Below are 12,534 nucleotides of genomic sequence, written 5' to 3' on the forward strand. Positions count from 1 at the left end.
ATTGTATCATTCCTGAGCTCATGTTTTAAGAGACTGTACATGCGTTCACTTTATTTTGCAATTCTGTCCGGCTGTTATGTGAAGAATCTTGAGCTGGTCCGCTGGAGATTGGGAGATCACAAATAGGGGAAGCAAGCTTTCCTGTAGTAGGCCGTTCTGGTAGGAGGGGCCACATCAGACCCAGCAGTTGATGGCAGGTACAGGGGACAGCCCAGCCAAGACCAAAAGAACTGTCCAGCTGAGCCCAGCTCAGATTGCCGCTTTGCAGAATCATGACCCAAGTCAGGGATTGGCAGACTTTTTCTATGAAAGGCCAGAAAGTAAATATTTCAGGCATTTATAGATCAAGAGGCTTAATTGAGAATATTTTGTAGGTGCTTACATAATAAGAGAAAAAGCAAATCTTCAAAAATTTTTAATTGATGAAATTCAAAATACAGTAATAACTTTTATGGTGTAGATCTCCTAGCAAATGGAATCCTCTTTGGGGAGGATAACATTTTGCTTCATTGTGATTCACTTAGGTAACCCTATCAAAAATGGTTGCAAAGACTCATTTATTAATGTTAATATGTAATGAGGTTCTACACATTTCATCTTTAAGAATGTCTTTCCCACAGTTAGATGCTGGCACATATTGATATCAGTCAATGAGCATATGATTTCAACTGTGCATATTCACTTGAGAAACAGAATTAGGTTCTTCTATTAGTATTTTCCATTTAGCATGTCATTACAGTGCAGATTAATTACTTCCAATTGAAAGTTAGATGAACGCTCCTCAGTTGCACAGTAAATGGATTTTTAAATACGGAAAGTTCATTTGCACTTGCATCCATGTATGAAAAGCACTGATGGAACTGTAGCCTGAGCTCATAAATTTGTGTAGAACAGGGGTCTCACCATTTTTAACACAGGAACTGCATAAAGCAGCTTGACTTGACTTACGATTCTGACACTCATTTTCTAAGGTGCATTTCCACAACCATGGGCAACTTTTAAAATAATACATAATTAGATAATATGCATACATCATATATAAAAACAAAAATTAAGTAAAGCACACAGTTGCCCTAGAAAATCTTTGGTACTGTGGTTTACAGCCCACAGACCAGAAGTGAGCTGATTGCTGAGGCTTGTTTCCCGTAAATAATTTAACTGTGTTTATCATCTTTAACTAAAGTGCACTGATAAAGAAAAACCAGAGACCATTTACAAGTTCATGATCCTGTTTTTTACTGACGTGTGTGGAGGATTTAATGGATACTAAAGCATAACTATACTTATATGCAATGAGGAGAAATTTTCAAATCTTGTACACAGTGTTATATAAGCTTTTGGCCCTAAATGACATTTATCATGACCTGTTTCATTGTAACAGGGTAGAAACTGATTCCAGTCATTCCTTTTTTAAAAATTAGTATATAGAACTTTTTCTTCCACACTTAAAAACTAGTTATATAATCATCTGGATATGATTTCTTGCAAATATTTTATTTTTAGATAAAATATTTATGATGAGAAGTGTAACATTTATTTGAACAAATTATGACATATATGCAAATGTTTTTTGCTCTCAGCTATTTATTTGAGAGATTGCTTCTCACCTGGAGGCGATTTAGTGAGTAGATGCCAAGTATGCTGCTTATGACAGGACTCCCACCTCCACCCCCAGCAAGGAATTGTCAGCAGTGCCAAGACTGAGAAAACTTGCCTTGGAGGATATACCATGTTCCAATGGTTTGGCCACTACTAAAATATTCTGGAAAATACTCTTCCAGAATTGCCTATTTGAATATACTCATGGGCAGCAAATCTTCATTCCTTGTGAGGTATATTTTATTTTAGACTAATTCTCATCACTCATAGGGACAGTGTAATTCACTCATGGAATTCAGTGAAACGTGCAGGTAGATACTCACAGACACTTGAATATATGCACACAAAAATCATTAATCATTTCCTACTAATTCAGAGTTTGATCTGGTAAGAAAATGCAAAGCTTAAACTTTACTGCTGCATCATATTCAAAGATATTTATTTACTGACAACTAGTATTTAAGGGTGGATTTCACAACCTTGACTGTCACCTAACTCCCAACTTGGGAGGAAAGAATCAAGGGAAACTTCCTTTGTAAATGATTCTTCGTCAGCTCAAAATTTAGGAAAGGAGGATCCTCAGAAATGTGGACAGAGCAGACAATTTAAAGCCTCAGCCCCCTCCCCCCACTCAAAACGTTAACTGAAGAACATACTAGCTAATTCTACATGTTTTTTCTGGATGTATCCCTTTTATTTAAATTGATGCTTTTGCCTTCAACCAAACAGATCTGGTCAAATTTACTATGACCCTTACTAGATAGAAATTCTGATTGATACTTAATATGGTATGGGTTTACCTTTTATATTCAAATAATCCAGGTCTACCGTAGTTTTAAAATTATAAAACCCTTGAAAACCAAGAATTTTTATAACTCAGCTGTTGACAAAACCTGTCCTCAACTGATGTGAAGCTATTTATACTTTTAATTTACCCACATAGTGTAAATTATTTGTACCCTTCACTACAGAATTGTTAGTATATTTTACTTCAGGGGGCTTAGTAATACATGCATTATTTTTTGCCTTTCTAAAATCTGAAAGTTTTCAAATTTCAAATTAATGTGAAACCAATAAGATTATAATAGTGTAGATGCTCTTATTGTACCAGTTTTTAAAAATGTTTTTATTGAAGTATAGTCAGTTTACAATGATGTGTCAATTTCTGGTGTACCACACAGTGCTTCAGTCATACATGAATATAGATATATTCATTTTCACATTTTTTTCACTGTAAGTTATGACAAGATATTAAATATAATTCCCCGTGCTATACAATATAAACTGGTTGCTTATCAGATTTGGTGAGAATCCGCCTGTATTTTGAAGTGAGAGACACTCTGCCAGATTGCAGTATGTGTTCTGTGCGATCCAGTGGGTCTGTAGGTGTGATTCTTGGTGGATGTGTGGGAGAGGGCGAGGTGTGAGTCGTGCCAATCTGCCATCTTGTCTCAACTGATGCGTTTTTAAATAATCTTGTCCTAATTTTTTTCAAAAGTTACTATAGTTTTTCAACTTTAATCTTTTTGGATAATCATGGAAACAAGTTTGTATTCTATTATTTCATCAGTAGAACTAAAGCTTAATATTCTTAGTGATTGAAAATAAATAATAGCAATTGTCAAAGTCACCATTATAGGGCTTTTCAGATTTTTTACTTAATTTTATATGTTAGGGAAGGGATCTAAAAAATGAGTATACCAGTGTTAATGTGGGAAGAGAGCATGATCAAGTAAATGATAAGAGCTAATGTATATATTGCTAATATTTCTATGAAAAATGCTATATGTCATTTAATAACCTTTTAAAATGCAAAATAAAGTTAGATATCATTCTCCCTTAAATAAGCAAGGATTTTAAAAAATGATGAGGCTAAACGTAATCAAAGGTGCAAGAAAACAGCTATTCTCATGGGCTGCTTATGGGAAAAAATTACGCAAAATGTCAAAAGCTATAAGAAGGCTCAAAAATTACGTCCATCGGCCAGAATGATTCTACCTCTTGAATTGAAAATAAGTAAATATCTAACGTGCACCACAAAGATACATACATGGCTGCTCATCACTGCTTTATTAAAAACAACCGAAATATCCAGGAATAAAGGTTGATAAAATAAATTATTATAATCCTAGTAATCGAATATAAATCATAAAAGAATATATAACTGCTTTAAAATATTCCAAATATAGTTTAAGTGAGAAATGAGAGTTACAAAACAGTGTGTATAATGTGAGCCCCACCCTCTTTATACTCAGTTGTGAAAGGTGTGTGTCTTGTTCTGTGTTCATATTTTGCTGTATTTACCAATTTCTACAGTAAATATATTCATAGTAGAAAATTCTTTATGTTGTTTTACATTTTCTAAACAAAAACATACATACACTACAGAGTGAAGAGTCCTCATGAGTAACAAAATGAAGGAAATCTTCCTGAGGAATTTCAAGTCATTTTCTAAATGACTGTGTGTCCAAAAAAAGGATGATACCTATGTACACAAAGGGAAGTTAGAGGCGTTTGTAGCATTCATCCAATCCATAAGGCACTATGTTAGCAGAAAATTATTCCTGGTTTTTGAGAAGCATTACCTTTCTTTTTCAGAATTTTAGCCTGCTTTCTCTTTATCTGAAATTTTGAATTATCTTAGGATTCCCAATTGCTATTTCAGTAAAATGGAGAGTACCGCTTTTCTCCCTAATTTCTCATTTCAGATATTAGCACACATGGTGGAATTTTTACTTCTCATTCCTGGTGTCCAGCTCTCAACATCTTAACCTGGCAGGAGGACCAAACTAGCTGTAAATCTTGCCACCCAGACCACACTTGATTATTGTATGATGGGAAATTAAAGGTGAATAAAACAGCCTAGAGCATTAGGGTGTTCTTGGAAGAATAAACACAAGTTGGAAGTCTTATGTGGATAGTGCAAAGTACAGGAAGGCAATCAATCATGTAAACATCAAATGAAAGGGTGGTAAGGAAGGCACTGGAGTCTGTCAGGCGCTCCCTGCAATAAATGGCTTATTCCATTTCTTTTCCCTTTCACTCAGTTTAGAAAAGTGAATTCTGTGGAATCTCTAACAGAACCTAAAAAATTTTTGTAAGTTCTTACTCCTGTTTAAAGATGTGCTTTGAGCAGAATGAGCTCCACCCATTGAAGGGGGTTTTTAGTTTATATAAAATGGACACAAAAATGTCACAGTGCACACCTCCCTGACTCTTTTCATCCTCTCACAAATAGGAAACTGTTAAGGCAGCAATAATAGAAGAGCAGAAGCGTAGTGAAAAGGCTGTGGAAGAGGCAGTGAAGAGAACAAGAGATGAATTGATAGAGTATGTAAAGGAGCAGAAAAGGGTAAGTGTCCCCTGGAGGGTTTTAATTTGTGCTTCCATCAACTGGAACATTCGCTTCCATCCTGTGACATGAAATTTTAAAATACTAGAATGTCCTTTGTCATCTAGTTTAGTAATTTTTATCTGATTATTTTTCTGATATAGTTATATATTCTAATAGTTATGTCTATAAACATAAATTCCATCTGTGAACAAAAAAAAGTACCCTGAATGATTTCTTGCTAGACTCCTAAAAAGGACCTATAGCATTTCCAATGTAACTTTACACCTATGAAGAAAGTAGACAGTTGTATATTTTTAGTGTTTTTGCCCTAAGTTTGTTATTTCTTACAATACTTGTTGAAATTTTTATGCAATCTTTTGGCCTTCTGACTGTGTTAACAGCAGGGTGGTTCTAATAGACTTGATTCCAGTTACCAAATAAAGGCTCTTCTGCCATAGTTCCATTTCAAAAACAAGATTCAGATTATGCTTATCAAAATTCAGAATGCATGTTGAAGCTTTACAAAATAAATGACATTTCAGTACAATATGGTTTTATTGTGAGTCTGAGCAGTGGCTGAAAATAATAGGTCAAACTTAATTTGTAGTCTTTTCAACAGATCTTTATTCTTCTTAAGTAGTGACCAAGATGAGAAACACCTAAGATGAGATGTTTAATGGTAATCTCTGTAATAAGCATATTGCATTACAGTCTATTATATAATGAATTATATGGTAAATTTTCTCACATGAAATATTTTATATCTTGTTTATATGTTTAGTATAACATGTTCTATATTACAAAGTAATATATTTAAGGACTGTATGTTATACAGTATATAATATTAGGTGTAAATATATAATATACATATAAATAGATTTTGTGGTGTTTATCACGTGGTACCTAACATAATAAAAATATAAATAAAACATAGTACGTATGAGGATATTTGATACATAACATCTAAACTTAATTAATTGTGGTCAAAATGCAAATAAAAGATCATTCTGCACTTTACAGTTAAGTAGAAAGCTAGGAGTGTAGTAAAAACTCTTGACATTTTAGCTCCAGACTCTTGCTCTGAGGTCAAGCTTGGCAGGATACAAAGAAAATTCTCACCCCTCAGCAGCTACCATTAGGTTTCAACACAGGTAGTTGTCAGCAGAGTGAAAAATCACTAAGTAGGCTTTGCAGATAAATTAATCACTCACAGAAGCATTTTATATGGGATTTAATCTCTGTGCATGTTATCTCAAAGCGTTTTTTATTTATTTATTTGTTTATTTTATTTTTTATTGAAATATAGTCCGTTTACAATGTTATGTCAATTTCTGTGTACAGCACATTACTTGTCATACATGAATATATATATATTAATTTTCATACTCTTTTTTACCGTAAGCTACTACAAGATATTGAATATAGTTCCCTGTGCTACGCAGTATAAACTTGTTTATCTACTTTATATATACCAGTCAATATCTGCAAATCGCGAACTCCCAAAAGCAATTTCTCCCAAATTCCCAATAGGTCCCTAACCTTTTGAAGAGAAAATTCAGAGCCGAAAAATAGTCAGTTGACTTTTCAGAAAGTGGTATATTCCCAGAAAATTCCAATTTCCATATGTATTCCCCAAGGAGTTTTGTGTTAATTAACCTGGTTCAGAAGTAGTCATGCAGCAAAGGAATTACAGATGCTTTCCACGTGCAGACAGAAATTGTGATAGAGAACACACTTGAAAAAAATTCAAGAAGTCTTGTGGCTGTCTCCTTTTTTTAATCATCTTGTCTCAGTAATATATAGCCAATTCTTATTCGAGCACTTCATTTAGACAAGAAATTATATTACATAGCAAACCTATTCATAAGATTATTTTAGATTAATATTTCTTTGATCACAATGGAATATTTTTCTTTGAAAAAAACTTAAAAATCATATATTACTTTTTCTTCAAAAGAAATTTGTGGCTGCCATATGAAATGTTTAATATGAGAGCAAGAAATGCTTTTATAGGAGTTATCTGGTCCCTTTTTGAGGTAAATTAACCCTTGAAGAGAACTGACAATGAACTCTGCCATTTAGTCTCTGTTCTTGCAAATCATATTAAAGGATTTGTATTCATTTGTGTTAGGTAAACCAGTTGTCTCCTGTAGAAATGTTCATTAAATGGCAACAACAAAATCATGACAATATTAGATTCTGTTTGCACCTAACTTCCACCTCCATGCTTGTTCCTTTAGATGTTAAGAACAATCAGTTTAATACCTACCTTACAGAACTGCTATGAGTTAATACATGTAACAAAATAGAACAGCTGGAGTCTGGATTCAGTAAATACATGCTGTTATGAAGATCATTCTCACTGTGTTATTAAAGAAAAACGGAAATGCCTAGTAGCATTGTTTTTGCTAATGAAAAGTGTGCTTTTCGGATTAACATTTGGCATTCTGTTTCCTCTGATGTTTACAACATGATTCTAATAGTTTATTTCACTCTTGCTGCTAGATTCACAAAAGATGAAAATGATTTAATCGGTACATTAGTAGGAAGTAATGTATTACTTCCATTTAGGGATTTAGGACTTTTTAAATAACGCATAGTGTGGAATACTTCTAATGTTTGAATGTTTCTATCTCTGTAAACAGAAACACTATAGTAAAGGAAAGTGGATAAAATATCTGTAATGAAAGCACCAACTAATTACGGGTTTTTTTAAATATATAACTTTCTAAAAATTACTGTGCTCTTCTTTCCAAAAGTGTGTTTCAATGTCTCAAGTTAATTTTTATGAATATTTTTGGGCTTGGAAACTTTTCAGATACAAAAAAAAAAAAAAAGGCATCTCATAGCTTCTAAAGGAATGTTTAGATGAAACAAAAGTTTTTTAGAGAATTCATAATCTTTTTGTCTCTTTCCAAAAGACTAAATTAGGGCAACTCATCTCTCCTTCTTCCTTTGTAAGATGGGTTTCTATTTGCATCAGGGAAGAACACTTTTCCAGAACAAAAATTTTCCTTTCTCCTCTCCAGCTTTTTTTAACTAGAGAGTCAACTTGAGATTTTCAACATTAGACACCTCAAAAGCCCGATAGACCTTGGTTCCAACTGGGCTTACATTCCAGTCTGTGAAGTAATCCGTCCCCTCTTGAAGTTTTCCAAAGTCTTTGGAAGAAGAAGTCTAATGTTGTGTTAGTTCCTGTCTTTATATGCCTTTTGTCCTAAACAACCTTTCCTTTGATATCATCTTACCCTTTACAAATTCAGTAAAAGGGTGAAATGAGGACTCCTTTCCTCTACATCTTTTCCTTCAGTCTTCTACTTTTAAAAGACAGAAACACTCAAATTAAAAATCTGAAATGCTTAACTTTTCAAGTAGCTTATGATTTAACCAACAATATTAAATGTCTTTGAATTACAAATCACCATAGAGGATAAGCTTGCCTTTTCTGGGTATCTACAATCAACAAGTTTTAATCAGTGATCCAAGACTTTTGAATATTACAAGTATACTCAGAATTAGAATTAGAATTATACTAGGATTCAAATTAGAGTCATTCTGAGAAAATATTTTACTTTTAAATGTCATTTACCATTTTTGTATCAGATCAATAGTGATGCCACTGAACTTTATAAATGTATTCATCTGGTCTAAATTTCTTAGACAGGACAAAGGGGCTACTTATCCATGTACTAATTATGTGAATCATAATTTAAACTAAAATGGCATACTAAATTATTTACTATTGGATACACAGTAATTGTACTGTTAGTCCAAGTCATAATAATAACCAAAAATTAGTGTGTAATCAAAAATATCTAAACAAGGAGAGCTCTTTAAATGATCAACCAGAAAAATATTTCAAATTAATATCTGCTCCAGTGATAAAAGTACTTTCTTACAAGTATTTTAAATGATAGTTTTAAAAAATCTTCAGTAAAATGTACCTTGTTAAGCCCAGAAAACAAAATTGTTACATTGAATTCACAAATTTACTGTGAAATTTCAATTGAAATTGAAATTGAAATTGCAATCTTAGTTCTCATAAATTTTCAGATTAGTTGATAGAAATTGTCCAGCTTTTTAATAAATTTAGAAATTACCACTATAACTTGTATAATAGAAAAGCAAAGGTAAGCAGAAAAAACCTAAAAAGACTTTAAAATATGCTCAATTTGTCTGAGAATCAGCTAGGTATCTGCAGGTATAATGATTTACATTTGATAGCCATAGTATATTAAAATTAAATTTTTGGTTTCAAACTCTTTCGAATCATTGCAAATTCTAGATTAAAGGGTTGCAAACTATAGCCCATGTGTCAAATTTAACTTGCTACCTTTTTTTGTAAATAAAGTTTTATTGAAACACATAGCCACATCCATTCATTTCCGTATTACTCTTTGACTGGTTTCATGCTGTAACAGCAGAGTTGAGTAGTTCAGAGAAACCATGAGGCCCACATGACCTAAATTATTTACCATCTGGCATTTACAGAAGAATGTTTGTCAACCCCTGTTCTAGGCTATCAAAATAATCTCAGTGAGAAAATGTCTTCTTGTCAGCCCTTTAAAATATTTTTTCATTATGCCTCATTGTAACTAGAAAATAGAAATTCCTAAGGTGCTATTCTGAAAAAGATTTCTCTCTGGATATTAATTGCCAGATAAGGCATTATAATTTTTTAGATCTGGCCGTTAGTGACATGAACTTTATTTTAGACTAAAGGAACTGTAGAAAAATGAGATGGGAAAGACCACATCCCTTGACACTTCCCTAGGGAGGAAGAATTTGTGGTTGAAAATGACCTATGGCCCTTGGATTAGAATGAAGTGTTCCAGCCCATCCCACAAGCTAAGACTGTTACACATGAGCTCGCTGTGAGGGAGGAAGTGTGAATAACACTCAGCAAGCAGCAACTGCTCACAGCCCAGCAGTGATTCCTAAAAAATAAACTCTCATCCAAATGTAATAAAAGATTATTTTTTTTTCCTCTTAAGAACCAGAATTATGGCCTGTGTTTTCTAAATCACCTCCAGGAAAATAATCTTCACTTGAGAGGATCCTTTTAATTTAGATATTTCCAGAAGAGTAAGGAGCAATTATCTTTACTTCAAAGTTTTTGTGGTCAAGGCATTGTTAGAATTTCTTAATTATAAAAGAACTCATTTAATCCAGTTTTTCTACACTATTCTTGAGTGTTTGCATCTCAAACTATTTAATAAAAGGCAATATTTGACTAAAATGAACTCTCTTTAGTTTCTGATCAGTTTTAAAGTTACTTGAATTAAATATGATTTCAAGACGAGTTATTTAATATCTTGTGGTGCCTTACTTTTCTCCCCTTAATAATTTCAATGTTGGACCAGCTGGGCTCTAATGTCTCTTAGAGTTCTCAAATCTATTAAGACTATGAGTAACATTTTCCTTGACAACTGACGAATCTCTCGAGGGGTTTTTAATTCTTGGTATAAATCAGTTGCATCATAGTAGCTATTTTGTGCACTATTTATACATTAGTGTAGAGAAGTGACACTTGTCTGGCATTCCCCAGCCTCCTGCCCCATTCTCATACTAATCAGTTGGCCTTGCTTTCACTGGTCCTGGGGCAGGCTGTATCTGGCTACTTATGCAAGAAGCAGTTCGGTAGCAATTTAACATCTGCCCTTGTCACTTTTGATTTGGGTCTCAGAAAATGCCTTTATCTGACGAAGGCATATTAAAATGAGTAATATACCCTCACACTCAGTTGTTATCCGGGCTTTCAGTTGTACCTTATTTTCTGATGCCAAAAGGAATTTAAAAGTTTACATAGCTAGGGTCTAAACAGTAACTTGCTATTTTTTCTATCTTATACTCTTCTTTGAAAGCTTATTTTATACAGTATACTTTAAAAATCAAATTTATTGCTACTCTTTACTTTATATTTTAAAAATCTTTCAATCCTCTTTCTTATTTTGCTGGATTCCCTTGCAAAAGAATAACCTTGAAAGAACTTACTGATACGTGAACAGTCATGGACTTTGGTAGGCAGATCTGTCGATCATTTCCATTTCAACAGTGGGGTAATTGAGAAGATATTATAGACATAGCTTAATGCTTAGATTAAGTTCCATTGTTCCTGTTTCAGGGAATAAAACAATTGTTCTCACATCAAATTAAAATGAAAATTTATGCATGTACTCAAGAACTAGTTTGGTACAGCAATTAATGTATGCTTCGTTAACTGTTCTTTGGAATAGCATTTTTGTTTAAAGCAAAGCAAAATTTCTAAATCAAAGTACAAAAAGTATAAATACTTTAGTTGGGGTCAGTTAGTATCTAAAATTGTTCATCTCTGTTTTTTTGAAATAACTTTGTGAAATAATATTTATGTAAATAATTACCCAGTCACTTCAAGAAGTCATTATAGTGACAGTTAACTTTATTCTTCATAGAAAAGTTTTAGCTTTTTCTTAAATATTTAGATGACTTCTCCATTAGTGCACTATAGTAAAGTTCTTAAAATTTAGATGGTGGTAAGAATTGATTCAAATCAACGACAGATCAACAAAGTCAGTGTCAACTTGGAGTCATAGGCCATGGCAGTTAGGAGCTGACGCGCCTGATGGGCACATCACAGAAGGCCTACAGTTAGATACAGCTTCTTGAGATGGGCCAAACCAAAGGAAGTTTTTATTCAATAGCTAGATATCTCATAATGCACACGGTGAGCAGCTAGTCAAGGAGGAAACGCAGAAATCAGACCTAGAGGAAGTGGTAGCTATCAAAGGCCCCCGAATTGAAATGATGATGACAACGACAGTGGAAGTTCACACTTACACAGCAGTTACTGTGTTTCTGGCACTCGTCTAAGCATATTATTACTGAAGTGCGTATGTGTATGTATTCATTACTCACAATAATATTATTAGGCACCAAATTGCAAAGTTAGAAAGTGACAGTCTGGCTCTGGAATCTGAGTGGTCAGCTGTTAGGCAAACCGCTTCCGTGGGCAAGATGCACCAATAAAGAATAGGGACCAAAGTGCACGAATGGGTCAGAGACGAAAGTTCCAGGTTAAAAGCCGAGACAGAGAGGCTAACAGAGCCCCACGTTTATGTTGTGTCAGCTGTACAGCTCTGTGCAGTACCTGTCAGCTCAAGGCAGCTGTGGAGGACCAGGACTGCCATGTCTTTAAACAGCTAAGTCTTGTTTCGGAAGGAAAGTACAAGAGCATATTCCCTTAACTAATTACGTAAGGTCAGAGTAATGGCTTGAAGCAGTGTAGACACTGTAACATATGGCAGTGCTTGAATAACGAGCAGAAACATTATGCTGATGATAATTGACGGTGGAATTCCAGAAAGTCAGTTAGGACTCTGGTGGCCAGAGTGAGCCTTTTTATTTCAGTCAGATGGAAACTGAGATGTGGACAAGGCTATGTAGTAAAAAAGAGGATGGACAGTAATCTGTGAGACACCAAAGGACTTGGTCTCCTATAAAAAGAAGCAAATTAATTTATAAAGATTTTATTAAAGAGTCTATTTGTAGATATTTTGATACACTTTTTGGTTGCAGTTCTTGAATGTCTTGGTTCGTGGAGCTGAGATTATTGGGGGCAGTGG

General features: G+C 33.8%; 1 protein-coding gene across 6 annotated transcripts in view; it reads left to right on the plus strand.

The window, feature by feature from the left end:
• CCDC91 (coiled-coil domain containing 91) overlaps positions 1-12,534 on the plus strand; it is a 224,978-nt gene that overhangs the window by 166,558 nt on the left and 45,886 nt on the right. For 5 of the 6 annotated variants that reach the window (XM_074357765.1, XM_074357767.1, XM_074357766.1 and 2 more), the window contains one exon: positions 4,838-4,951. The exons of the other annotated variant lie outside the window; for it this stretch is intronic. In XM_074357765.1, coding sequence (XP_074213866.1) covers positions 4,838-4,951 — 114 coding nt within the window. The remainder of the gene's footprint in view (positions 1-4,837; positions 4,952-12,534) is intronic. 6 annotated transcript variants of the gene reach the window in all.

This window comes from Camelus bactrianus, chromosome 34, assembly GCF_048773025.1.
Source record: "Camelus bactrianus isolate YW-2024 breed Bactrian camel chromosome 34, ASM4877302v1, whole genome shotgun sequence".
NCBI lineage: Eukaryota > Metazoa > Chordata > Mammalia > Artiodactyla > Camelidae > Camelus > Camelus bactrianus.